Source organism: Copadichromis virginalis, linkage group LG18 (genome assembly GCF_057382275.1).
Source record: "Copadichromis virginalis isolate Kocher_CV1m ecotype Utaka linkage group LG18, C_Virginalis_male_GT1.1, whole genome shotgun sequence".
NCBI lineage: Eukaryota > Metazoa > Chordata > Actinopteri > Cichliformes > Cichlidae > Copadichromis > Copadichromis virginalis.
Genome location: NC_140635.1, coordinates 3,806,295 through 3,832,038, shown reverse-complemented (window position 1 = coordinate 3,832,038; position 25,744 = coordinate 3,806,295). Strand labels below are relative to the sequence as shown.

At 40.7% G+C, this 25,744-nt stretch overlaps 1 protein-coding gene across 2 annotated transcripts in view; it reads right to left on the bottom strand.

The window, feature by feature from the left end:
• adcy8 (adenylate cyclase 8 (brain)) overlaps positions 1–25,744 on the bottom strand; it is a 117,944-nt gene that overhangs the window by 24,430 nt on the left and 67,770 nt on the right. Inside the window, exons 8-12 of one of the 2 annotated variants that reach the window (XM_085440391.1) lie at positions 15,271–15,468; positions 11,248–11,348; positions 7,944–8,145; positions 6,310–6,399; positions 3,647–3,819 (exon numbers count right to left, since the gene is read on the bottom strand). In XM_085440391.1, the coding sequence (XP_085296517.1) occupies positions 3,647–3,819; positions 6,310–6,399; positions 7,944–8,145; positions 11,248–11,348; positions 15,271–15,468 (764 nt within the window). The remainder of the gene's footprint in view (positions 1–3,646; positions 3,820–6,309; positions 6,400–7,943; positions 8,146–11,247; positions 11,349–15,270; positions 15,469–25,744) is intronic. The other variant, XM_085440390.1, reaches the window with a different exon arrangement.

Below are 25,744 nucleotides of genomic sequence, written 5' to 3'. Positions count from 1 at the left end.
GTAAAGTGACTTGAGCAAGGATTGCTGGAGCACTCGCTAGCTGTGCTCCATATGACAGGAAGAACAAATAGAGGATGGAAAGTACTCCTGCAGTTACATGGCTGAAAAGCAGAGCTTTTTTTAAAAGCTCAACCCAAGAAACAACACCTCAGGTAGAAAACATTTCAACTGCACTTTTATTATATCCTCCTGAGAACCGAGGGAAAATGTATCCCTCAGTTTAACTTTTTTTTGTAATTTCCTGCCTCGTTAGATCTAAAAAAGGCCACCCAACCAAATGAAATATTATTGAAAAGGCCAGGATGTCCTCTGTTGAGCACATCAGGACTTAGAAGGGTAGCTCAAATAACACAAAAGTTATAGACCAAAAGCAGAGGACATAAAAAGCCGTTCTCAGGAGGATATGTTAATCTTGCTCCTCTTGCCATGTCTGCATCTCATAATGTTTCCTGTTTTATTGTGAAGGGTCTGTTGTTTCCATATTCAGTGTGTTTAGTTTCACTTCTCCTGTGGCGTCATTCTGTTGATTCATATCAGCTGTTTCCCCATGTTTCCACTTTCCCCGATCACTTCCTGTGTGCATTTAGTCTGTGAGTTCTCTTCATTCCTTGTCCGATCGTCCTGCTTTCTCTGCCATGTTTCTAGGTTTTCATGTATCCATGTCTTCATGTTCACGTTAAGAGTTTTCTCACGTTTAGTTTCGCCTTTGCCTTTTTATTTTGGACTGTTTAACCAGCCTGCAACAAACGGCTCTCCCTCAGTTAAATCAAAGTTTCGTTTTGTGTGTCTGCACTTGGGTCCTCCTCACTCCACACAGTCTGCTTCCACGACTGTGACAATAACGTTACTCTAGTTATTGTTAAACTAACGTTTTAAGTAGTTATGTTAGACTTTGAGTTATGTAAAATTTCAACTGAAAACACTTATTGTACTCATGTTTGATTTATGCTGTGTCATTGCTATTGTACTATTATACTGCTGCTGGCATCAGTAACAGTAGCTCATTGGAAATGAAGAATAGAAACAGCCTTTATGTTGTTTGCAGTGATACATTTTGCTGCCTCCAAGCTGCAAACATCGATAAAATGTTGTATTTTCTGCCTATACTGTCATAAATGTCATCATTGTGAATGATAGCGTGAGATCACTTCGAGTCTATATCATCCACCCCTACTGGCTATGCACATAAATACAACCGATCCACATTAAAAGCATTGAGCCTATGTTACCCTAAAGATGCATTTGTTGGGCATTTCTGACCATTTGATAAACACAAATATAAATTATTCATGTTTCTTCTCTTCTAAAGTTTTACATTAGTGTTGATTTTTTTTTCCCAGGCAAAACCTGTCTGAGTACATTCTGTTAATGAAAGGTGGTCACATTTTCATTCAGTTTTTACTCTTCTGGTTTTCATTTTCAAGAAAACTTTTTCTTAATAACCTAAATAAACATGTAGTATGATAAACAGTGATCCACAGCATGTTCTTTTGTAATAACCTAAATATTGCTTCACAAAAACTACATTCGAAACCCAGCACCGGTGACAAACCTGCTCTCCATTAAAGTTGAGATCTAAACACAAACTGCAGCAAAATATGAAAAGACGACACTTTTTTTCTCTTAATCTCACGATTCTTTGTTTTCAGCTCAGACCGTAGAAGGATCAAATGTTCTGCGTGATCTGAGGCTGATCTGAGGCTCGCTGAGGATCAACAGCTCAGAGAGATGTGGAGACGGAGCTCCAGGCACTTTACAACGAGTTAGGAGCCAGAATCTCAAAACAAGCGAAAAATAACAGCTCGTTTGTTTTCGCTGCCGAGGATCAGCTTGTGACAGCAAAATGTAGCGTGCAGCCTTTAGTGTGCAGTGATGCCAGAGGAAAACAAATACAAAGCTTTAGATTCTCTAACACCCACAAATAAACAAACACAAGCTCACGACTCGGTGCATATTTTGGTAGAAATAATCATCATCTTTTTAAAGTTTAGAGGCACACTTACGATAGAAACAACACAAAGATTGGAAAACTTCAAGCACTTTGAAGTAAATCAACTCACGCCCACAACACACAGCCGGCATGTCACGGAGATGAAAAAGCAGGCAAGCTAAGGGAGTCGGGCCAGGATGGGATTCTGTAAATACGCAGGCTTTTTACAAGAAAGAGGCTCATTTAAACGAATTCTTTATATATGTCAAAGTGTTCGCATTTTTGATCTATTTATAAAATTAAAGACTTAAAACTGAAAATGATGATGATTAATGCAGGTATACGTTAATGTATCTCTGAGTTCATTTCATTGTCATTGAGATATGGCTGTAGAAATATTTAACTTTTACAGGCAAAATACTCAATTAATCAAATGCATTTATTTTTTGGTAAAATATGTCATTATAGACATTTGAACAATAATGTGACAAATATGTAAAAGGAAAAAAATGAACATAAAAATGCTGTTAGTAACAGATCTGTGTTTTTTGTTGTTGTTTTTTACAAAAGAAGGGATATGTGTGATTTCTACATATGGAGCAAACAATACTGGCTAAACTGGGCTTTACTTTCTTTTCCCCTGAGATTTTCTGTCATTTCCCCAAAGGACCTCAAAATCAATCTCCCAAAAGTTTGGTTTTGTTAGCTTGTTTTAGCAGGTCCTTCGTAGTATTTAGGTCACATTTCCTCACATTCGCCTGTCTTGTCTAACACATTGGAGCTTCTTGATTTGAACCTTGACACAAGCAGGCACCTCAGTGGAAGTGCCAAAAACTGCAGTTCTTCTAATGTCCACTAGAGGCTGGCTACAAACGAAGTCAATCCAGAGAGGTTCCCATATGAAACTGTCCGGCCTTACAGCAGATATAATCATGCCTACAACCAGCTACAAAAACAACAGTTTTAGCCTTGATAGTTTCAACTTAGTGATAGCAGGACTTTTTAAATCTAACCAGTAGTTGACTGCACATGGCATCAGGCACATTCTGTCGTGGTTAGGCTGTGTGGCAGGCAGGATGAGGACCCAAACGCAAGACTCAAACACAAAAAGCTAAACTCAAAGCGGCAGCTTTACTCGCTGGAAAAAAGTCTAAAACTAAATACAAGAAGCAAAACATAAAACTAGAAGCTAGAGAACTAAGACTCAGAAAACTAGGAAAATAGAAACAAAGGAACTAAGAGCTGACAGGAGGTAACAATGGAAATCAGGAGCCCAGAGACAACACACAGCATTGTGACGGTACAATGCAACAACAGACAGAGGAACAAACACGGCTTAAATACACCAGGGAGTAATGAGGGAATGGAAAACAGGAGGGAAGCACAGCTGGGGGTAATCTGACACAAGAAGACAAAGGAAGCAAAGCAGACATAGGACACAGACTTTCAAAGTAAAACAGGAAACACGCGAACACAGAGGTAAGGATGACAGAGAACATAGAGACCTGAAATGTGGGGCAGGAAGGCAGGGAAGCACATAAACAAAACCTAAACCATGAGGAAATCAAAGATTAATAATAACACAAACCCCTGGGTCACCGAGCCCGGACCGTGACACATGACTGTGACAAACTGCTCTTAGAATAAAACCTCACCTGAACAAAAAAGACAAACAGTGCATTTAATATACGAGGATGTCCTCCACTAAGCACTCACTCTGTGTTGTGGTGGACGGTGTCGTAGCGAACAAACAGCGACGTGTAGAAGGCTTCGGTCAGCAGCGAGTAGATGGCGATCATCACCAGCAGCACTGCCAGCTTCAGCACGGAGTTCAGTCGCAGGAACACCGCACACGTCACCATCGCCAGCACTCCAGTGAATACAAAATACTGTGAAAAATTAAAACGCATGGTCAACTTCATCTGAACAATAATGTATTTAAAAATGTTGGCAACTCCAATCAGCCACAGCTGCACTCAGTGTTAAATATCTGTCAACAAACACACGCTTGAAAAGTTCCACGACTCTGCAGATGAACTTGAAAAACATAACTGATTCAAATTTGATCAATATCCATTCAAAGTCATCTTCTCATGGACCGCTCTACTGCTTCCAGGGCTCCTGCTCTTTTTAAACACAGAAGTCCCATTTGGACCATTTGCAACTGGGATTTGAGACTGGAAAGCTGTTTGACCTGGTAGAAGACGTTGTGATTCGGCTGGATTTTATTTTTCACTCGATTCTTGAGGTTCTGCCAACCTCCCATAATGTTGATGGTGCAATAATTTTGTGCCAGCACAGACAGAAAAGTGAAGCGCTGCATGTGAGCAGCTCAATAGAGCAGAAGGAAAAGGAGGAAGACGAGACCATATAGATGTGTTATATGTATATAACACACCAAAGTGGACACAAGTGGATGGACATCCAGTCGTCTGAACAAACAGTATATATATATATATAAAAAAAGGTGTATAACATTTTCCTGGTTCTTCAGTTTTCTCCAAGCCGATTTTTACATGTGTGAGAATCGTCAGTAGTAGTAGAGTGGGGTAGTTTTGCAATACATTGCAGGAAACCGTGACCTAAACTTGTGCAGATATGAAGTTCTGTGTACAGCTGACTCAAGTGTCATCGCTATAATTCAAGTGAGAAGCATGATCAACACATGATGCACAATGTGGTTTCTTTTTTCATGCACCTTGAATTCATCCCTCATGGTCAGACTTTCAAAGCACAGTACTACTGTAAAGTCCTGAAGCATCAGAGGGGAAACATTAGAGGAAATGACCTCTGAATGAACTGCAGTGCAACAGCCGTAGCCCACAGTGCACTGAAAAGGTCTCCACTCAACATCTGCCCATTCAGCTGGGACAGCCTATCCCAGCTGAGCGGGCTCACAGGGCAAGTGGCAAATAATAATGATAATAATAATATTATTAATTATAATAATAAGTGACTGGTGAATCTCTGCCAGATATCCATACTGTAATATAGTGGATGTTAGCATGTGGTGCAGAGGTTGATCAGAGTGATCTTTGATAGATAACAGTTTGAAAGCTGTGATAGAGAGGAAGTCACTAAACAAAGTCTCCAGTTTGCAGCCAATCATAGAGGAAGATTTCCTAATGGTGCTCAGCAGAGTACGCTGCAGCTGCCAGAATTAAGGTATACAAAAGCACCATCACTCTGCTGCACACAGTGAACACAAGCTTCCTCCCTCGTTTTTGAACAGCCTCTGTGTTGGTCTGCCTGCTGGTGATGACAACCAGGTACTCGTAGTCCTCTACGACATTTGCATCCTGACCCAGGATACATGGGTGAGGCCTTCTTCACCTTCAGAAGCAAAGGATTTACAATGTCATCCACTATTGTGCTCTCCTCCTCGTCTAGTCTAGCTCTAGATGCTACGACTCAGTTTATTGAAAATTTGAGGCGTTTGACATGTTCAGAGATCTGACAAGAGACAAGCTTGAAGGGGACACTGGGCAAGCTGGAATTTTATGAACGGATTTTATGAATAGGGACACATTTTGTATTATCATGCAAACAAACTAAACTAAGCATACCTGTTAGCATGCCTGCATTAGCACTTAGAGTGACGTGTGTAACACTTTTACTTAATTAATAAGAGATGACTGCTGCAGCTGCAGAAATCATCCTGACTCTTCACCCCTGAAAACATTCTGTGTTTACCTTTGTCCTCACTGGTGGACTCCCTCGCCTGCTCACAAACCTCCTGCTGCCAATCTTCTGTCTCCAAACTGAAGTAACATTTACGGCATCACTATGAACTCATTAGCTCCTCCACATTAAACCTCCATTATCACAAGATGAGAATGAGTCGACTGGCCTTTATGTGTAAAGTTGGTAAAGTGCCCTTTTATAAAAATGAAATATCTGACAGCCCGCTCACTGCACCAAAAGCCTCTGACATTGGCACAGACATCAGTTTTTGTCTAATTTAATATTGGAGTGCGTTCTGGTGCGGCCTAAAACAAAGTCAATAACTCTTCTTTATGTGTGTAAAATAGGTCTTATTTGCGCGCATGAGCCTCAGGAGGAAATACGTTTATGATGTATACATGCAACAATACATGAGTCAACCCGAGCTCGGAGCTATAAAAATGTGGCTCCCTTATTGAGTTCATCAATCAGCTGCATATTATGTGAGCAAAACAACATAATGGATATTTTCTCCGTGACGTTCTGATGGCTCCATCAGTCGTAGCGTTGTCTGAGGCGAGACCTCCCTCTGGGCGCGAGCAGATGTCGAGGATGTTTAATTCATCAGTTTGCCGCTGTCACACAAGTGGGAAGAAAAAAAAAGACACAACAGATGGACCCGACTGCAAAATTCAGACACCTCATTTAGTTTGTACCTCTGGGTAGAAGCAGATGTCTGGGATGGAGGCCGATTCGTTGTACGTCTGGTTCCTGAAGGTACTGGACTTGTCGAAGTCGCACCACAGCTATGGGAGACCAACAGGGTGGATTAGTGTTGTTGTGCAGTTTTAAATGATGCAGGATCTGCATAAAAATACCCCACATTCCCTTTCAGACAAATTTCCATCACGCTTTTAATATTTCAAGATAGTTGTGTGAGAAATCGACAGCTGATTTCAACTTTCTGCAGGAAAACACCAAATTTCTCCTGCACAGAAGGAGTGATGCAGTTGACACGAATAACTGAAGAAGACCTGAAGGGTTGAATTAGCAGCAACACAGGATTCTTACAGAAGGAGGGGGGGGGATGTAGATGTGTAGGTAATTAAAATCTGACTAAATAAAGCAACTGAACAAATACTTTACAAACTAAGCAGTTGAGTGGGTTACTTCATTGCAGAATATTGTATGCTCGTTGCTTTTATCTCCAACGTACCTTAGCAGCTTCTATTTAAAAAAAAAATAAAAATATGTATTTCAAAAATTTAATTAATAAATTACAACAACAGAGTGAGAACAAGGATGTTCCTAGTTGATTAAAATAATAAGAAAATGCAATGCATGGTGTTAAACATTAATTATTTCATCCCCTACTCAATTTGTAAGTTTGCTCATTCACATAGAAACAAAGTCTTTAATTTTAATGGAGAAAGACAGAACATCAAGCAAAGGTTCAGGAAGAGCCTGTTAATGATCTGAAAGTAGTTGGGACCACAGTCACCCAGAACACCATTGATGACAGACTACGGCATAATGGATTGAAGTCTTGCAGTTCCCACAAGCCCCCTGCTGAAGAAGATACATGTAGAGGTCTGTCCCAAGTTTGGCAGTGAACATCTGAATGATTCAGAGAAGGCTTGGCAGAAAGAGCTGTGGTCAGATGGAGCCAAAGTCAACTCGACCCAACACATGCAGCCAAGCATGGGAGTGGAAACATTACACTGAGCTGTTTTTCTGCTAAGAGTACAGGATGACAATGGGCGGAGTCACGTGGCATAAAATCTTTGACAAGAAGTTTCTTGCCTCAGCCAGAACACTGAAGATGGGTCATGGATCAAAAACCCACCACCAAGATAACAAAGGAGATCCGAATGATCCAAATACTCTAGCTAGTGTCCAGACCTCAATCTTATAGAAAATATTTGGAACGGAATTCTCAACTGGCATTAAATGTCGTACCACTGTGCTTTCCAACAAGTACGAAGTCAAGTGTTGTAGTCTGTATTTACCCCACTGGATGGACTGAGGTACTGCACACCATCAAATCAGCCATGTCTAGATGCCTACATCGTATTCCTCTGTTTCATGAAGCTCCATATTTAATTAACCCATTAAAATACATTTTAGCAACCATGCTATTGAAGTAGGTGAAATGTTTCTTCATTACCACAAACACACACTTATAAAGAAAATCGCACACACACTGTCCTGTTGCCCGAAGTATGAAGAAATGCTACGGTACTAACCATGTAGCGTTCCCATATTTGATGCATTCTGACAGTTATTTTGCAGACAGACATTGACCCCATGTTTTAAATAATATATCTAAAAAAATAACTAAAGAACTCACGATATTGATCATGGCTGCCAGGAAGTTGATGAGGATCGAGACGAAAATGATGACGTTTCGTGCCGCGTAGGTTTCGTTTATCCAGCAGCAGGCTTTTCTCAGGACCAGAGGCAGACACTTGTAGTCCTCCGCTGTCGTAACTAGGACCAGGCAGGAATGGAGGATGATGAGGACCGAGAACTGGATCACCATGGTTACCATGCTGCAAAAACACAATGATAAATATGCCAGTGGGACACTGCAGCTTAGGACTTGTCTTTATTTGAACAGGTAATCAAGCTGACTTTTAAAGAATAATTTGAATATATTTAATTGTGAGCCCAGCATAGTGGTGCAGTTGCTAGCACTGTTGCTTCATAGTGAGACGGTCCCAGGTTTGACCTCACAGACTGCCCGAGAGCTCTCTGCGTGGAGTCTGCACATTCTCCCCGTGTCTGCTCTCTCTGCGTCCTCACACGGTCCAGAAACAAGCATGTTGGATGAACTGGTGACTCTAAATAAGCTTGATGTGTAACTGTGAGTCTGCAACAGACTGGTGAGCTGCCCGTGTGTACCCACCTCTCGCCATATAAGAGCTGGGACAGCAGCACTGTGACCAGGAATTGGATACATGGATGATGTTTTGTTTTTTTTATGTCACGAGCTTACTGAGCATTTCAATAAGCTTGTGAAAAATGGTAACGCATATTGGTCACTACAGTGGACAGCTATTCAAAGGCTGTTTTCTTGTATTTGTGTCAGTGTTGATGGCACACTTGCACATAAACCACATTGGACACTGATGTGTCACTCCATACCCTGCCACCCACTGGTCCTTTAATGTTACTATAGATGTGTAAAGTGTTGCATTGTAATTATTGTTATTTAAGCCCTTCATACATGAATTATGACAACTTTTTTCTTAAGTATTTGTATTCATCTTTTCACACCTAAAGATAAATAAAAACACTGAAGATTGAGATTGAATTCATGCATGAAGGGTTAAGTGAAAAATAGTCTGAAGAAACAAAAAAATATTATGTATGTCCAAAACTTCAAACGTATTGTATTACGAGATATCAACAGATGGCACAACAGGTCTGGGCTCTTCTTTTATGTAATAACAAATTTTACATCCATCCAATCGCTTCCGCTTATCCTTTTCAAGGTCGCAGGGGCCACTGGAGCCTATCCCAGCTGTGTTAGGGTGAGAGATAGGGTACACCCTGGACAGGTCTTCAGTCTGACGCAGGGCTACCACCAATATCCTAATACCAATTAGGATTGGGAAATGTGCTCTAAACTCCTAACAGCCCAATGTGGGATCACAGATGACTGATAGCGCTGCCACTTGGGCGGGATGCAGAGGAGGTTAATGTTAGTGTGCACTCAATGGCACTGTCCACCTCCACAATGTACAACGTGTGGCCTAAAAAAATCTCTCTTACACACACACACACAAACACACACACACACACACACGTCGGGTAATTATATCTTTCGGGACATCTAATTGACATAATGCTTTCCCTAGCCCCTTACCCTAACCATGAAACATGAATGCCTAACTCTTACACTAAACCTAACCATAACCAATTGTAACCCTGACACTAAAACCACATCCCCATAAGAGCTGTTGGTCCCCACAAGTACAATAAACTTCCAATTTTTGGTCCCCACAAAGATATGAATACACACACACACACACACACACACACACACACACACACACACACACACACACACACACACACACACTGGTAAAGGTTTTAAAACGTGTCACCTGCTGGAAAAGTATCTCCATCACATCAAACATCAATTTAATGACTTTTGCTTTCACTTTTCACTCTGGCTTTGGTGTATTCGGTTTTGTTTTTATCAATTATAGCTCCATATGGTCATCTACTGAACGAACATCTGAACACTGAAGGCTCGCTATTAGCACAGAGTAGGTGTAGTTTTGGAAAACAAGGCACACCACTGAACTAAAACGGGCAAATTACTGAAAACGTATGTGGTGCTCTTACAGAATAACACAACACAGGCCAACGCTAACCGAATAAAAATGGCCGCTGCTTTTTTGTCCGGTGCGACCAATTCTTTTTTAAGGTAGGTAGGTAGTTTTTATAATGCTTAAACTTACACTGAGATCTGGACACTAACCAGATATTCAGCTATGACTCTGGTTCTTTGTTTGGTTTTCATTCACGTGAGTTAATGATGATTTATATAAGGACCTGAAAGCAGCACCATTGCAGGGGAATATTTCCTGAGAGAGTCTGAGGACAACACAAACCTGCAGAATTCTTGTATTTAGTGAAGCTTGTGTGCTGTTGTTCTATAGATGCAGGCAGGTATCAAAGCGGCTTTCAGATTGTCAGTTGGCATTACCTTACTCTGTTCTCCTCGGCTGAGATTCATTAAAAGCTTGTGACTCTGCTCGAGCTGACCTGGTCACACAAGATTTCCTTCACAGTCAGAGTCACAGAGACAACACAAGGCAAGATACGCTTATAACGCAGCTGTTTCTGCCTCCTTTCTCTTCTTTCCTTCACCTAACCCACTCCCCCCCACCCTCTAAACCTCTGACATGATGAAAAAAAGAAAACCTCAACCTTTACATTTAAAATACAACCTAAATCTGTTCACTCAACCCAAGTCCTTAACCTCTCACAGATGACATGAGCATCTACAGCTGTGTGCAGCAGAGAATGCTAACCCATATACTAAGGCTACATAGGTCAGGGTTTTGTTATGTGATAGACCAGTGAGCTGTTCAGGGTGTACCCTGCCTCTCACCCTATGACCTTTAGAATAGCCTCCAGCCTCAACATGACCCATGTTTTTACACATAAACAAGCACCATGGAACATACTGGACAGCTAGCATTTCCTCTCTGATATGATTTTGGTGCGGTACAGATTAATGTCAGAATTTCCAAGTTCCCCAGGATTTCCATCTGGAACAGCCCCCCAGGTAGGACTTTTAACTCGGAAAGTCAATTCAAGATGGCGACAGTAAGCGTAAGCAGTAGTAGAACTGTAAAACCTGTAATCTCTAATCTACTGTTTTGCATTTGGGCCTCACTAAATAATCCATATGCGCCCTGTCCATGACTGTGGAACTCAGGAGCAAACATAAACAGTGTATCCATTGGATTTTGGTGCTACACCCACATAAAAATCAGTCCCCAGTGTCTTAGACGCAACCAAGAGGGTCAGGGAAGTTCCTATTTTACACTGAAGGTGCAAAAGCTGCTACACATGCAGAATTAAGAGATTGCGCATTTTGAAATGATCATTTTATTGAATATCTGCTCTCTTACCTGGCAGAGGGTAGCAGGCTTTGGATGGTTGTGATGAAGACGAGCACAATGAAGGCGCACACCAGGTTGGATTTGAAAACCTCGTCCCTCATCTGTGAATACTGCACAATGAAGAGAAGACAAAGAGAAAGAAGACGGAGGAGGAGGAGCAGGTGAGGGGAAGACGAGAAACAAGTTTTCAGACAAACAGAGAAGACATCAAAATGCAACTCAAACACGCCAGTACACTGCCACAGATGCATGCCACGGTTCAAACACAAGCGTTAGAGAGAGACAGGAGCTGGTGGGTTAGCTGTGGGGTCCTGGGGAAGGTGCGAAGCTCACAAGCACAATGCTAGCTTTTAGCAGAGTCAGAGACGAAAACGATGCACGCCGTGTCAAAATAAGCAGACTGCAAAGCTAAAACTCAGGTGGGACTTCAAATGGTTACTATATTTAGAGTAGGAATAATATCAAATTAATTAGCTTTTTCTTTCAAATGTCTTTTTAGTCCTAAAGTATCAATGCTAACAACTCAACCAAATAAAAAACTCTAATAAGGATTTCTAAAAGCCTCAACCTTTTTGACTTTCTCCTACTTTTTTCTCTGTATTTTACATATAGACCTACTTTCTAATTTTTATATTCTGAAACCTGGTATAGTTATGCTAGCAATCAATGTAAGTAATCCAGACCTGTGAGGAAACCTTCAGACTATTTGCACCTGGCCAAAGGTTCAAGAATTTTCTTAATGTTTGATAAAACGACCTGTTCTCTTAAATAAGAAGACTAGCTTGGCTGCTACACTAAAAACAGAAAGAGATACGCTAGCCTGTTTAACAAGTACACAAAGGGAGATATTAAAACACTAGTTGACTGTTTTAATCATAACCATTACTCATAACACTTGGAAGATGTTTTTGAATTTTGGAGCGCACCAAGCTAGCACTAAGCTAGCACTAGCCTAGCACCATGCTAGCGTACTCATGCTAATTAGCTTACTAAGTGCACAATCATAACAGTAGTATTCACTGTCTCATCAGATAGCTATATTTATTATTGCTTCTAAATACTTTACTGTTTCTAAATATTTAATTTAAAAATATTTAAAGTCTACACGTTAACACGTTTTAATTTTCTGATCCTGTGGCTTCTGCCGAGTTACACGAACATAACTTGACCTGAGTCACCAGTCTGACCAAACTGCCCTGAATTGTTTCACTGAAAACTTCCCACCCTGTAACCCCCGCTGCCCCGTCCTCGCTCTGTCTCTTTCTCAAAGGGTGCTGGGAAATTAGCAAGAGGATGCTTCACGTTTTGTCACAACTTTGGCAAAAAAAGATGAGGGAGGCCAACAGCAAATCACTGCACATTTACTAAAGAGGTTAAGAGGGCAACAAAATAATAATAATAATAATAATAATAATAGATTCTTGGAAAAAGTTTTTAATGTAAGATTCAAGGGGAAACACAAATGTGAAGAGGGAGAGGCAAAACGAAAGTCAACTTAAAGGTCAAAGTGAGCTCAGTAATGTAACAAAAAATAGGGTAAAAAGGGACCAAAAGCTTCAGAAGTTCACTGCATTCACTAAAGAAAAGGCGGGAAAACACAGACACACTTTCCAACTTCCATATCTCATGATAACGGCAATGAAAACTGGCAGCTGTGTTTAACCCCGTTTAGATGTTTGTATTTGAGTTTGTTTCTTTTAAAGACGAAATAAAACACAAAACCACTTTTTAAATATCTTTAAATTTGTTTTCAGATTAATAAAATCACAAACTGCTAAATAGTAAGGTATGATGCAGATTAATTCATCAAAGGTCATTTGACTATTGACACTACTGCTTATATAGAATTGTAAATAATCTTTTGTGTAGTTTCTAACACAATAACGACATTAAACGACATACCACAGATGATTAAAAAAGTAACAATAAATAAAATTTTATAATAATAAATCCTAATGTAGACACTCTAGTATTACATATAGTACATTTAACAGAAATAAATATTTCAAACATCTCATCATTATGACACGTTCAGCTGCAGTTATGGGATATGGAAGTCAGGATTTTGAGAAAAAACATATTTTTTCCTGTCATGCTGTTTTCCTTTAGTGAATGCAGTGTGCTCCTGTAAAAAAAAAAGAAAGAAAAAAAAATAGAGTTGAATATGTTGTCAACTTTTTCCACAGGACTGTAAAAGGGGTCCACGGCATGGACGTTTGGTCATGAGTAAACTGAAGGTGGAAACTGGACTCCAGGTGTTGGCAAACATCATGTTTCATCCAGCTTCGAAGCTTGGCGAAGAAAAAAAATCTCACATCCTTCATCAGATTTGAAGCACGTCAAACATGAGTCACAGTTACACGTGTTTGATGCGTGAGAATAATAGTTACATTAACTCACAGAAGATATTAATGCCATGCAGAGTTAGTCTGTAATGTTAGAGATGAAGCTGATTGTGTTGTTATTACGGAGTGTGAAGTGTGCCAACAGAATAATAATTAATTGTTGTATATTTTTAACCTGTTTTGTTTGAACATATAAACCTGAGAAGAATCCTAAAATACATTTAATTAGAAGAATTTAATTTCACTTTCTTTCATTTAAATTGCATAATGGAATTATGGATAATAATATACTAACTCAAATGTATTAATTATTGACTGATTATAAAGTCATTTACGAGCCAAACATACACTCACAGCTTTAAGCTGAAAATGTTGACATGTCACTTCTGCTGCTACCTTGCAACACGGCCTGGTGTTTGAAGCCTTCCACCATCCCAGCATATGCTCCTGCAGGATATATACTTATCAGACACCCAGCTCTATATGCAACACATTTGCTAATGCTACAGCCACACGAGGCAAAACAGTGTTTGGGGACCATGACACAATCAAAACGCCTGTGACCATGTGCAACAAACTTGCAGTGGCTGCTTTGAAGATAAAACGAGGTCTGCAACAACTTTCACTGCAATCAGTTGCTGCCTTCAAAGCAACTGCTGTTACAACCAAATTTCCCCTAGTGGGACAATTAAACGATTATTCTATTCTATTCTAACTTCAAAACTTTCAATAAACTTACAATAAGATGAAGCGAGTTCAGTTAAGTTCATAAATTCCTCCATAAATAGCAACATAGTTGCCACAGGACAGCAGTTTAACTGCAAAATGGCCCCGGGCCTCGACAACCAAGGTGTATAAGCGGAACAGTTGGCAACTAGTTAAGTTGTGTTCCCTGTTGCAAGGAGATGCAGACTTACATGTGTACATCTGTCTGCATTTATGAGTTAAAGGGTGATAATTTACAGTCAGTCTGGAGGCAGGTGAATTGTGCAATCTTACAATCAAAAGCGGTTGACTAGCTAACTAATTGCAAACAGGCAGTGGAGGAGAAAGAATCCAATGTAAGGAAGGAGGTAAGCAAGAAAGTTGCTTCTCCTACTTTTACTCTAGAGTGATGAAGCCTAAATCCCAAACACTACCTGTGTGCTACAGGAAGGAGGGTTAGATGTTGGTTAGATGTCTGATAGATATTCTGTGGCGTCAGTTTTCTTGTTTTGCTCATTGTTTTGCTTCATTTCAGAGCTTTTCAGAGAAAATCCAGGTCGACGCCAATGTCTGGCTTAACCTTCTGCATTCTACGTTCTGCTGTATTAATTATTGTGGTGGCACACTTCAGAGTCCATTTGCTACAAAGATGAGTAAGTCTTTAGCTAAAAGAAAATCCTTGACCATTAAATCTATTTTGCAGTGCATCGTATCCCCTCCCCCCAAAAAACACAACTTTTTTTGTTAAGTCATTAAAAGTTGTGGGATCTTAAATTGACTCAGATTGACAGTAAAATACAAAATGTCAGTCTTTTTGTTCCTGCAATCCCACAGTAGTACCTCATGTGCCTTTAGCTTACTCATGATGGGACAATAAAAAATTGCTGGTTATTGTTTTGCTTCTGAAAGTCGTCATTTAGGAAAAGATATGAGGAGGGAGAGAGAAAGAAAAAAACAGTTATCTGTCTAAAACCCCAGCTACCTTCTCTTCCAGGCTGGAGTCTTTAAACATCAGTGAGAAAGGCTTGATATGCTCTCTTCTCAACTTATCGCCACTCCGTAAGTCGATGGCGCTCTCTATTCGCTTGTTAATTTCCTCAGGACCAGAGTGGACATGCAAAGCTTGTGCGAGATGGTTTGGAAGCAGATTTATCGAATTTCTCGTTAGGGCAGCCAGAGTCTAGAGGGAAAGCACATGCACATAGAATGAACCTGCTTGTCCCCCTTTTGGTTTCATTCAAGTTACAAATGAAAAAGAAGAACAGACACACAGTTACATTCAGTACATACACAAAAGAAAGTTAAGGAAAAGGAAGAAAAGGGAAGACCAAAATGCAACATCGGCTATCAGACCGACACTTCAGAGCAAGTCATGCATCTTCCATTCACCCCTGCAGCAGGTTCACTTTGCACTCGGGTTAGTGGTGACAAAGCTCTTAAAACAAGCACGCATTATAACAAAGCTGTAACTCATGTGCGGGACGTGAAAACAGAATCAAAATGGCAAATCGTGAAATGAAGGACAGAAAACAAAGGTTTGGATACAAGCGGAGCAAATGCGCAACCATTTATTTCCACCTGTTATTATTATAACCTTCAAAACTTTCCAGAAACAAAGTTAAACTCCATTAAACCCTCACCCCAGACAACCCTGCAAGACATTAATATGCACTATTATAAAAGGTAATTGAACAGCGCAAGGCTCTTTCTTTACAAGGGTCTCCTCGGGTTTTAATTTACCACTTCATCGCTTCCCGTCTCACTCGGCCTTCCTTTAACTAAAATATATCCAAGGTCAAAAGCTGCCATAACTCTCTTTTTAAAGCAACCCTTTTCATCCTCTGCAAATCAAGTCTACTAGAATCATTACAGGCTTTCCCCCCCAAAGGTTTTCGGGTGAGATCATTTCTGCTTACAGACGTTTCAGTCTGACTGTGAAAACGGCCAAATCTACAAATGTAGAAACACCGAGGTCAGTACATCCGGATTTACTCTGCAGTTATTTTGATTATACTTTCATGAGGTCACCAGCATGCAGATCCAAAAAGATACAACTGATGAATCATTTACTTATTCATTTAAAGGCTATTAGCCCATACCAGAGCTGACACTGGAGTAAAACACAGAGTTTCACACAGGCTGTGTAAATGCACAAACATGAAAAACAAACTATAAAGGACTAAATGTCCGACCTCAAAGGTCCAGAAAAGGTTTCACATATGTACCAAAGGTGTTAAAATACTTGTCGGCACAGTTTTGTCTAAATTTTAAATGTCTCTAAAATTTTAGGTAAAATATAAATTTGACTCTTAGATGTTCAGGTTTTACCGTGTAAGCCCCAAACTTTTTTGCACCACGGAGCAGTTTATGTCCAACAATATTTTCACGGACCGGCCTTTAAGGTGTCGTGGATAAATACAACAAAATAAAATCAGTACCAAAAATCAAAATCAGTATCGGTGCCAAAAAAAGAAGATTTATTCACAACACACGGGAAAGACCCAGGGAAACGGAGTTAATGATAAAAATGATAAAAACCCTGAAAACCATAAATTTCACACCCGAGCCTCAACTCTCGCGGCCCGGTGCCAAACGACTCATGGTCTGTGGCCCGAGGGGTGGGGACCGCTGGTTTAAGTTATGTGGGACACATTTATTACAATCTGACATACACTCTGTATCACTGGCAGAACATCACTTCACAGCAAGTTAGTTCTGGGTTTCAGTTCAAACACATTAGTTTTAGGATCCACTGTTTAGATATGAGACACATAAAGCTTCAGTGAGGCTAGAAAAGTGTTTTAAAGACACACTTTCAGTGTCTGTGTGAATAACAATAACACTGCTCTGCAGACTGTGCACCTTTTTTTTTATAAGAGGGCCATTTTTGTATAGTTACGACCCCCTCTGCATTGGGGGCTCGTCCATCCTTTTTTTTTCCGTCGGGTTGACTCGTTCTTTGTTCTTTGTTCGTTGCCGTTGTCGCAGGTGGGTTACCTGTGTTCTTGGTTAGCTCTACTTTTCTGGTTGGCAGTTTTTTCTTGTGTGGGAGGGTGTGTGTTAGTATGGAATTTAAATTGGAGGATTTCGCTTTAGGCCCAACTGAAGAAAAGCTGGACAGATGTAAAAAGGATGACCTCATTCTTATTGCCAATTTCTTTGATGTGACTGTGCCATTGAATGCAAAGAAAAAGGAGCTTAAAGAACTCCTGTGTATTAAACTGCATGAAAGGGGGTTGTTTGGTGAGCCAGGTCCTGCAGAGGGAGTTGAGCTGGGAGCTGTTGCTGGTATTCCTGCCCCACTGAAAAATCTCCCTTCTCAAACTGGCCCTTCTGCGGAAGAGCTGCAGTTAACACTGCGCATAAAGGAGGTGGAGTTAAAAAAGCAGCAGTTGGAGGTGGATGCCATGCACTTAAAGGTTAGGGCTCTGGAGATAGAGAGGGGAGCCGCTGTATCTGCCAGTCCTCCTACACCTCGGTCAGCCCCGCAGTTACCATCCCAGAAGAAGCCAGAAGACAGCTTTGATGTAAGTAGGCACATCACATTAGTCCCAGCATTTAGAGAAACTGAGGTAGACTCTTATTTCACAGTGTTTGAGCGCATTGCAGGTGGACTACACTGGCCAAAGAATGTATGGTCTCTTTTACTTCAGTGCAAATTGGTGGGCAACTGCTGCGCTGACGTGAACATGCTGTGTCCTCCTCGTCTGCCTAATATTTGAACTCTGTTTGTAAACTCTGATATACAGCTGACCTTAGTTTTATTACAGTCTTGTGTCTGCTGGCCCACTTTAGTTAACCCTTAGCTTTTACTCTTGCCTGTTCTTTTCTTTGTGTATTAATTGTTTTCCCGGTGGTCTGTTGAACAGCCCTGTCGGTTTTCAGTTCAATGTTCGTAATAAAACCCCTTATTTACTCTGATTTCATGAGAGGGCTTGTGTATGTTTCTCCCCTCCTATCGCCTAGCAGAGGGGGTCGTAACAGTATCCTTGCATCAAGGTACAAATTAAATTGTCCCCAGAGGTTTAAAAATTGTTACAAACTCAAGGCTACAGTTAAGTTCCCTCCTTCAAGGGTAAAACTGCAGCAGCTTACAGTGACAAGCTGTTGAGTGTCATTGTAACAAGGATCAAGGATCGCTCGTAGGAAAAAGGAAATTAACCTCTTCCTCACATGTCCTCCTTTGGTGTTTTTTCTCTATCGATGACCTCAGCCTCCACTTTGACTCTTTCTCAGCTGTACAGCCCATCCTGACGTAGACGACATGTTGGCTCCAAAGGTAAAAGCGATGAAGGTCACACATGAGGATCAGAGTCATTTTCTCAGGCCCATTGACATTAGCTACCCATCATTATTAAGTAGCCACATATTACAAATTACCCTTTGAAGTGTTTGAAACCTGTGGAGCTGGCAGCCATTAATGATGATGGAGACGTAGTCAAATTCAACATTTCTCACCAATTCTGACCGATCCAACGTCTCACCTCATCTCGCTTCATTCAACACATTAACGTGCGACATCCATCGTGCTCAGAGAGATCATTAAACGTTCGTTTTCAGTCTCTAAATGAAGGTTCTCAAACAAACACCTTCATTAGCGGATGCCTCTTCTTCTGTGTTTCATATCAGGGCTCCTCTGACCGTCATTACATGCAAATGTGAGTCCAATCAGAGCTACCTGGAGCTTATAAATGACAGCAATTTAGAGGTCTATCAGACAGTGCCTCATGATTCACGAGAAGCAAGATCACTTTTTACTGTCAGATGAAAGATTCTCACGTCTCACAACCACAGAGTGAACGTTTTATTAATTATTCATTATAATTAATAATAAATAAAACGTAATTATATTTTAAAGTTTGAGGTTCTTGCTGGAAATGCCTTTATTGGTGAAATGCCTGTATTGAGGTAAACCTCAGATTACAGTGACGACAATCCTTCTTATTTGTGTTTTCCTGGATTCAGCCGAGAGTGTAGCTGAACTATCGACCGTGTCTGACTGCGTCGGGCTTCAGAAGAAGTCCTCTGTTTAATGACGAATGTGCTTTGAGGCCGACTAAAATCTTGACTCTCGTGCACCTCTGGAGTATCTTGTGTTCTGCTGCTATTTTTAGCTCCCTCTGTGACCTGTTCCCTCGCCTTCTACTTGTGCCTCTGCACAGCACACCGGATCTCCTTCAGATTTTTGTTGTGGGCAGCTAGGCAAAAGCCAAGATTGTGTTTTCAGTGGGCTCTGATCCACCACACAGCTCAGATTGTTTCCTTTGATTTATCTCACGCGCACACTTTGGGCTGTTATCGTCGAGCGCAGGGCTGCTCGATTATGGCAAAAATGATAATCACGATTATTTTCACTGAAATTGAGATCTCGATTATTTGACGATATTTATTTAACCCTTTAAGACCTACCATAGAATCAAGTCCGCCAGAGCTTATGTTTTTTTTTTTTTTTTACATGCTGTAGTGCCATTTGTGGGAGCATTTCAAGTTGCTATACAACTGTTATAGCCCATATTTTAATAATATGTATGCATTAAGTCCATAGTAACTACATTAATTGCAAAAAAGTGCAATAAACTACAAAAAAATTGAAAATCGTTTTTGGTTTTTTTTACATATATTTCTACTTGGAGAAATTTAAGAGGTTTATCCCTCAAAACTTTAAATACAAAAAAGTTTCAAAAAATAGTTTCCCACCACAGGAAATTTATCTTGAGTGTCTTCATAGTTTTATTTTGGAGATACAGCTATTTTTATATACTGCAGGAAAAAAAAATCCTATGATGCAAATTTGCAAAGGAAACAGCAGGTGCATCAAAATAAACTATTTCCAGCAGTGCAATTCGAGTTCTAAGCATCCCAGCAACTATTCAGAAAAGTCAAACATGACTTATAAAAACACCAGTATAGGCTTTTAAGGCCTACAAGTAAAAAACTACATTTTCCGCGAAAATGACGTCACTTCTGGTTTCGGACAGGAAATGGCGGACATGCGATAGTTCACGTTGACGTCTTTTTCAATGTGGGAAGTGTTACGAACAGCTGATCGGATCGGCAAAGCGTGTTTCTGGAATATTATGTTTTTGTTCCTGCAAGCGCTTTTTATGCAATTTTTACAAAGCTATATGTGGAAGGAAACCGTGACCGAGGACAAGCTGATGGCATCAGATGTAAGTACAACTCCTCCGGTTTCATATGCAAAACAAATTATTGCGCTAGCTTACGCGGTTCAGGTTCTACAGGGAATTAAAGGGTTAACAATAACAATGTATTGAATAATGACTTTAAAAAATAATATAAAATAGTGTGCAAATACTGATAACAGTGCAAATGTTTGCAATATAAAAAATAAATTAACTTCTGCTTAGCTTTCCGAGCTTCCCTTGGGTCCTCTTAATTGTTGTGATGCGTGTTCGAAATGCAGAGAGGTGCGCTCGATTTGCCACACGAGAGTAAAGCACGAGGGAGGGGCTAATAATCGGCTCAGTCATTTTTAATGATCATTGAAAGCCCAGATCGTAATCGTGATTAAAATTCGATTAATTGAGCAGCCCTAGTCGAGCGGCACATCGAGAGTTTCACCAGAGGATAGGCCCCATTCCTGCCTTTGAGCTTGAAAACTGTGGACTTGTTGACAGTCTATTTACTTATCTGCAAACTGAACTGTTTTTCTAGTTGTCACTTGAAATGTCATTTGTTTTTTCAGAAATAAAAGAGCTTGCACTTAAACCTAGCAGGTAGGAGGAAATGAGGTGCAAACTAAAAGCATCAGGAAAAGTTCTGTCTGCATAATAAAAACCACAACGGAAAACAGTGACTGTGAGCTCAGCCCTGTTTGCTCTCAGCACACAGCGAAGAGATCGGAGCTGAAACTGAACTTGAGCTCAACAATTCATCTTTTGCATATGAATGAAAACGCATGGCCTTTGTGTCAAATCATTAACATATTTGGAGCGGTTTCATTATAATGAGGAAACTGGCTGATGAGCATCAGCTACGCACTCCAGGCCCAAGACAGGTGAGGTGACGGTATGCAGACTTTATTATCAGCTAATTTCAGACTAATCTCAGCTCATTTATGTGGGAAAAATATACAGACGATATGTCTGAATGCGACATGCTCCATGCGTCTGTTAAATAGAGACAGAGTCAGCTGTGATGCTTTACAGCACAAACTCAGATCGGGTTTGGGAGTGTTTTATGTCCACACTGTGATTTTGGTGTAAATGCCATAAAATGCATAAACAAGGCAGCACAGAAGTAATAAAAAGGCTTATTGACCCATAAACATAAATCTTTACAGGAAGAGACTAGAGCGTGGTTTCTGTTCTGAGCTGCACGAATCCACATCTGATTAAATCGGTGCTTTTTCAAACTAAAATGACCCTGGATGATGGATGACCACGCAGCAAGTACCAGGGGGCTGAAAAATAGATCAAACTTTACTTCAGAAATAAATTTTGTTTACAGCGTGACACAGAATTGCTTTGGGTTTACTTCCCCCTTCATAACAGCTGCCCAGGGATGACTTTTTAAACATGATTATCTCGTGCTGTTTTAATTTGAAAATCCTTTCTCAGGTGATCATGTTTAAAAGAGAAAACTTGACCTTTAACCTTGACAATGAGGTCACCTGAAAATACTATAGTCCTGTGTATGCAAAGTTGAATGCCCCGCCCACCAACCCACTTGCTGTCCGTCAGCCTTTTAAAGCCGAGGTGGGGGTATATTTCTCAGTAGCAAAGATTGTAAAACATCTGAAAATACCAGTGAAAGTCCAAAGTTTAAAATTTTCCAATGGCACCCCAGTGGGCCAGACTGGAGTCTTTGCCGGGCTGATTCTGACCCCCGGGCCTTTTGTTTGACACCTCTGCTAACTAAAACATCAAGCCGTCACTTGGCAAACCTGTTCATCACTTAACCTTCAAACATCTGAGCCGGAAAGAAATGAAACAGAGATGAGCTCCAATGATAATAATGCAAGATTGCTGAAAACCTGCAGCACTGATAATGTAACTGTGTGTTTTATTTTGAAAGGTAAGGTTCTCTTGATTCACTCTTTTCATCCTGTTCACAAGCATAAAAGACACTTTACTACTCCACTCTTTATCTTTGCACATGCAGCCCAGAGAGACGCAAATGTCAGCTTCATCAGAATACATGAAAAAAACACACTAGGTAGAAACTCAGACTTTATGCAGAAAAAATGAATACAAGCTGAAATTCATCATCGCACAGTTAATTTATCATCAGCATCTGGAGCTGGATGTTTTCTTTAGGTTTCCTCTCTTTAGAGGAGAATCTGGTTTCAAACATGAATCCCTGTGAAGTTTAAAGGAAAGCTGTGAACATTTTAAATATTTAAAACAAGGATTTCCACCATCAAGAGATCAAAGCCACAAAAGAATTTCCTTCTCTTGTTACCTGTTTCCAGAAATTGGATGAAGCTACATAATATTTTATATAAAAATCTGTGATGTAGACTTGCTGTGTACTGCCAAGTTTTCCTTGTATGTCAGTCCCCTCTCTGACCCTCTGCTACCTGTGAAAACTCCATTCAAAACACAAAACACTCTTCTGTAAAAAACAAGTATCGCAGAAAAAATCCACATCAGAAATCTCTGCACTGAATCATACTTGTTATTAATCTCTTCCACAGCCAGTCTCTTTGCCTGTCTTCCTTCTCTCACCCCAACCGGTCGCAGCAGATGGCCCCGCCCCTCCCTGAGCCTGGTTCTGCCGGACGTTTCTTCCTGTTAAAAGGGAGTTTTTCCTTCTCACTGTCGCCAAAGCGCTTGCTCATAGTGTTTTTCTCTGTATGTATTATTGTAGGGTTTTCCTTACAATATAAAGCATCTTTGGGTGACTGTTGTTGTGATTTGGTGCTGTATAAATACAAATGAATTGAATTAAATTGAAATCTGAATCTATTACTTCATATTCCACAATACAGATAGCGAGCCTTAGTCTTCAGCTAATGAGAGAAGAACTCGGAGGGGGCAGGGCTATGAGCCGTGCTGCTGTGATTTTTCCTGGCATGCACATCCCTCAGGAAGTCTACAGCCTAAAGGGCAACCGCTTCTGAATCTGGCATTTCCCGTCTTTGGACTGGCTACAGTGATTAGTCGTCGAGCAGTGTTTGGCTGCATCGAGCCAGCGGGGGTTACATGTATGTATACACATTAATAACAGAACACACTGCTGCAAAGACCAACATATGACAACAGAACAGGGACCTTTGTACTTATTCAAACTTCCTTTTACACCATTGTTTTGTGGCACTGATGTGACGGTGTGCCCTTTCTCACAAAGCATTATATAATTTGAAACATAAAAGTGGCAGACATAAATCAGCAGAGGATTTTCCCACAAAAGTGCCCTAGTCAAATATCGTTTATACATGAAAGATGGATGTCGCCATTGTTGCATCACCAGCTGATTATTGAAGTCTGGGTTTTCACGCCTGGAGCTGAGCATCAAAACACGACCTGGGTGCTTTCGTGACACCAGCTTAGTGGTTTTGAAACTAAAGAAAACAAACCTGAGCATTTAGAGCAGCACGATGACACTTTTGCTCATATGGAGTTTTTGTCCATGTTTATTAATGAGCATTTACCGCTACTGCAGTGTATACATGACTTAACGTAAGGAGAAGCTGAATATGTCGTCTTCAGACTTTTGATTGCACACTGCTTTGTAGTTGAACTGGCATGACTTAAGTCACTACAGCAGCACTGAGCACAAACTCAGACTGCTTCTAGCCTTCGGCGAGCCTTGAAAGTGAACATGCAAACAAGGTAGCGAGAATTAGGTCAAGGGAGGAGCGTCTAGAAAGAGATCAAGCTGCCGCGCGTCCCTGTCGGCTGAGCCACCTTTCATTTCAAATGCAGACGTGAGACTTGAGCAGAGCTGAAATGAAACATGAAACTGAACCCATTTCTTTCTGGCCTGGATTTCACAGAGCGGGGACTCGGAGTAACCGGGTCTTCTAAGGAAACGCAGAAGCTCCTTCGAGGCGAAAGCACTGCGACTGTGCTGTGCATCACGGGCGCCGGCAGGTACACAGTGAAGCATGAAAGAGGTAGAGACAGAGCCACTGAGTCGGCGCAGAGCCCACACGGAGCTCCGAGTACGATTTCAGGGCACGCGACGAATCTTCTGAGTTTCATGATAGCAATCAGTCCCGGATGGACGATAGCTCCCGTAATCACAGTGACACACAGGATATGATGTCATTTCTTCAGTGGCTATCTGTGTCTTACGCAATAAAACACAGGATAATTGGAAGATAATGGTTGGCCGCAGATACTAAATCCTGTTTTTATAACAGTTATCAGCACAGAGCTGTTGCCTGCTGCTTCAGTCAGCTGCCTGTGAAATCGGTGAATCATCTGCTATTATGTGTTATTGCATGTCTTCAACCAGCTGTGTACAGTTAATGGAAGCTCCTAGTGCCCATGTCAGTGTGAAAGCTGCTGTCAGCGTCCTGGCTGAAGAAAAGGAGCATAAAGTCAGATTACTGCAGGTGAGAGAAGTCAGTCATTCAATCTTAGCATAAGAGTCAAACATAGGCTGAGTATTTCTAGTGTTTTTGTTTAAATATCGGCTACTAAAGCAAGAAAAACGAGCTTCTAAGCTAACGGGACAGTTAGATTTTAGTATACTTTAGTTGCCTTATTGACTTATTTAAAGTTTATGATGAGAACACAGAAGAAATGCAGCAGCTGCAGTTGTCAAACTTCCTGGACTTACAGATCTCCTAGTGTGAGTACACTTAACAAGGTGTCGGGGCTTCATGTGGATTCTCTGAATTACTGCTAGAGGGATGGACACCATTGGTCCAAAATTATCCCCATATCCTGTGTTTTGATGGTGGTGGTTGGTCCAAAGTCTTCTATAGATGTTCAGCTGGGTTGTTAAAGCCACAGCATACGATTCACATCACATCTGATTCACTGACCGTGTGATCCCTGGTGCTATATTCCTCCTGGGAAAAATGCATTCCTACTTCTCTGCCTTATTAATTGTTGAGGAAAGGACTAACCCTCACTCACCCATGAAACAGCTTATAAATTCATTATATTTGATCTCTAATCTAATCCAGTAGTTTTACTCTCATTTCAGTAAGAACACATTTTAAAAATATAGAACTTGTGTGGGACTTGAATCATGGCTTCTCGCGTGAGCAGCAAAATGACGTTTTCACCTTTCAAAAGTGGAAAATGTTAACTTCATGCACATGGACACAAATGAATTGATGCTAGACTGGTCTGATACAGAATAATGTTCAAGTAAATGAAGACAAGTGTCCATAAACACTAATTAATTGATTTAATTTCACGACTACGTCAACCACTGCCATCCGACTGTGTCGGCTCATTTCTACAGTACTTATTTCCCTGCAGCAGAGAAGCAGCGGCCACTTAACAAGACGGTGATTAATTTCCAGAAATGCT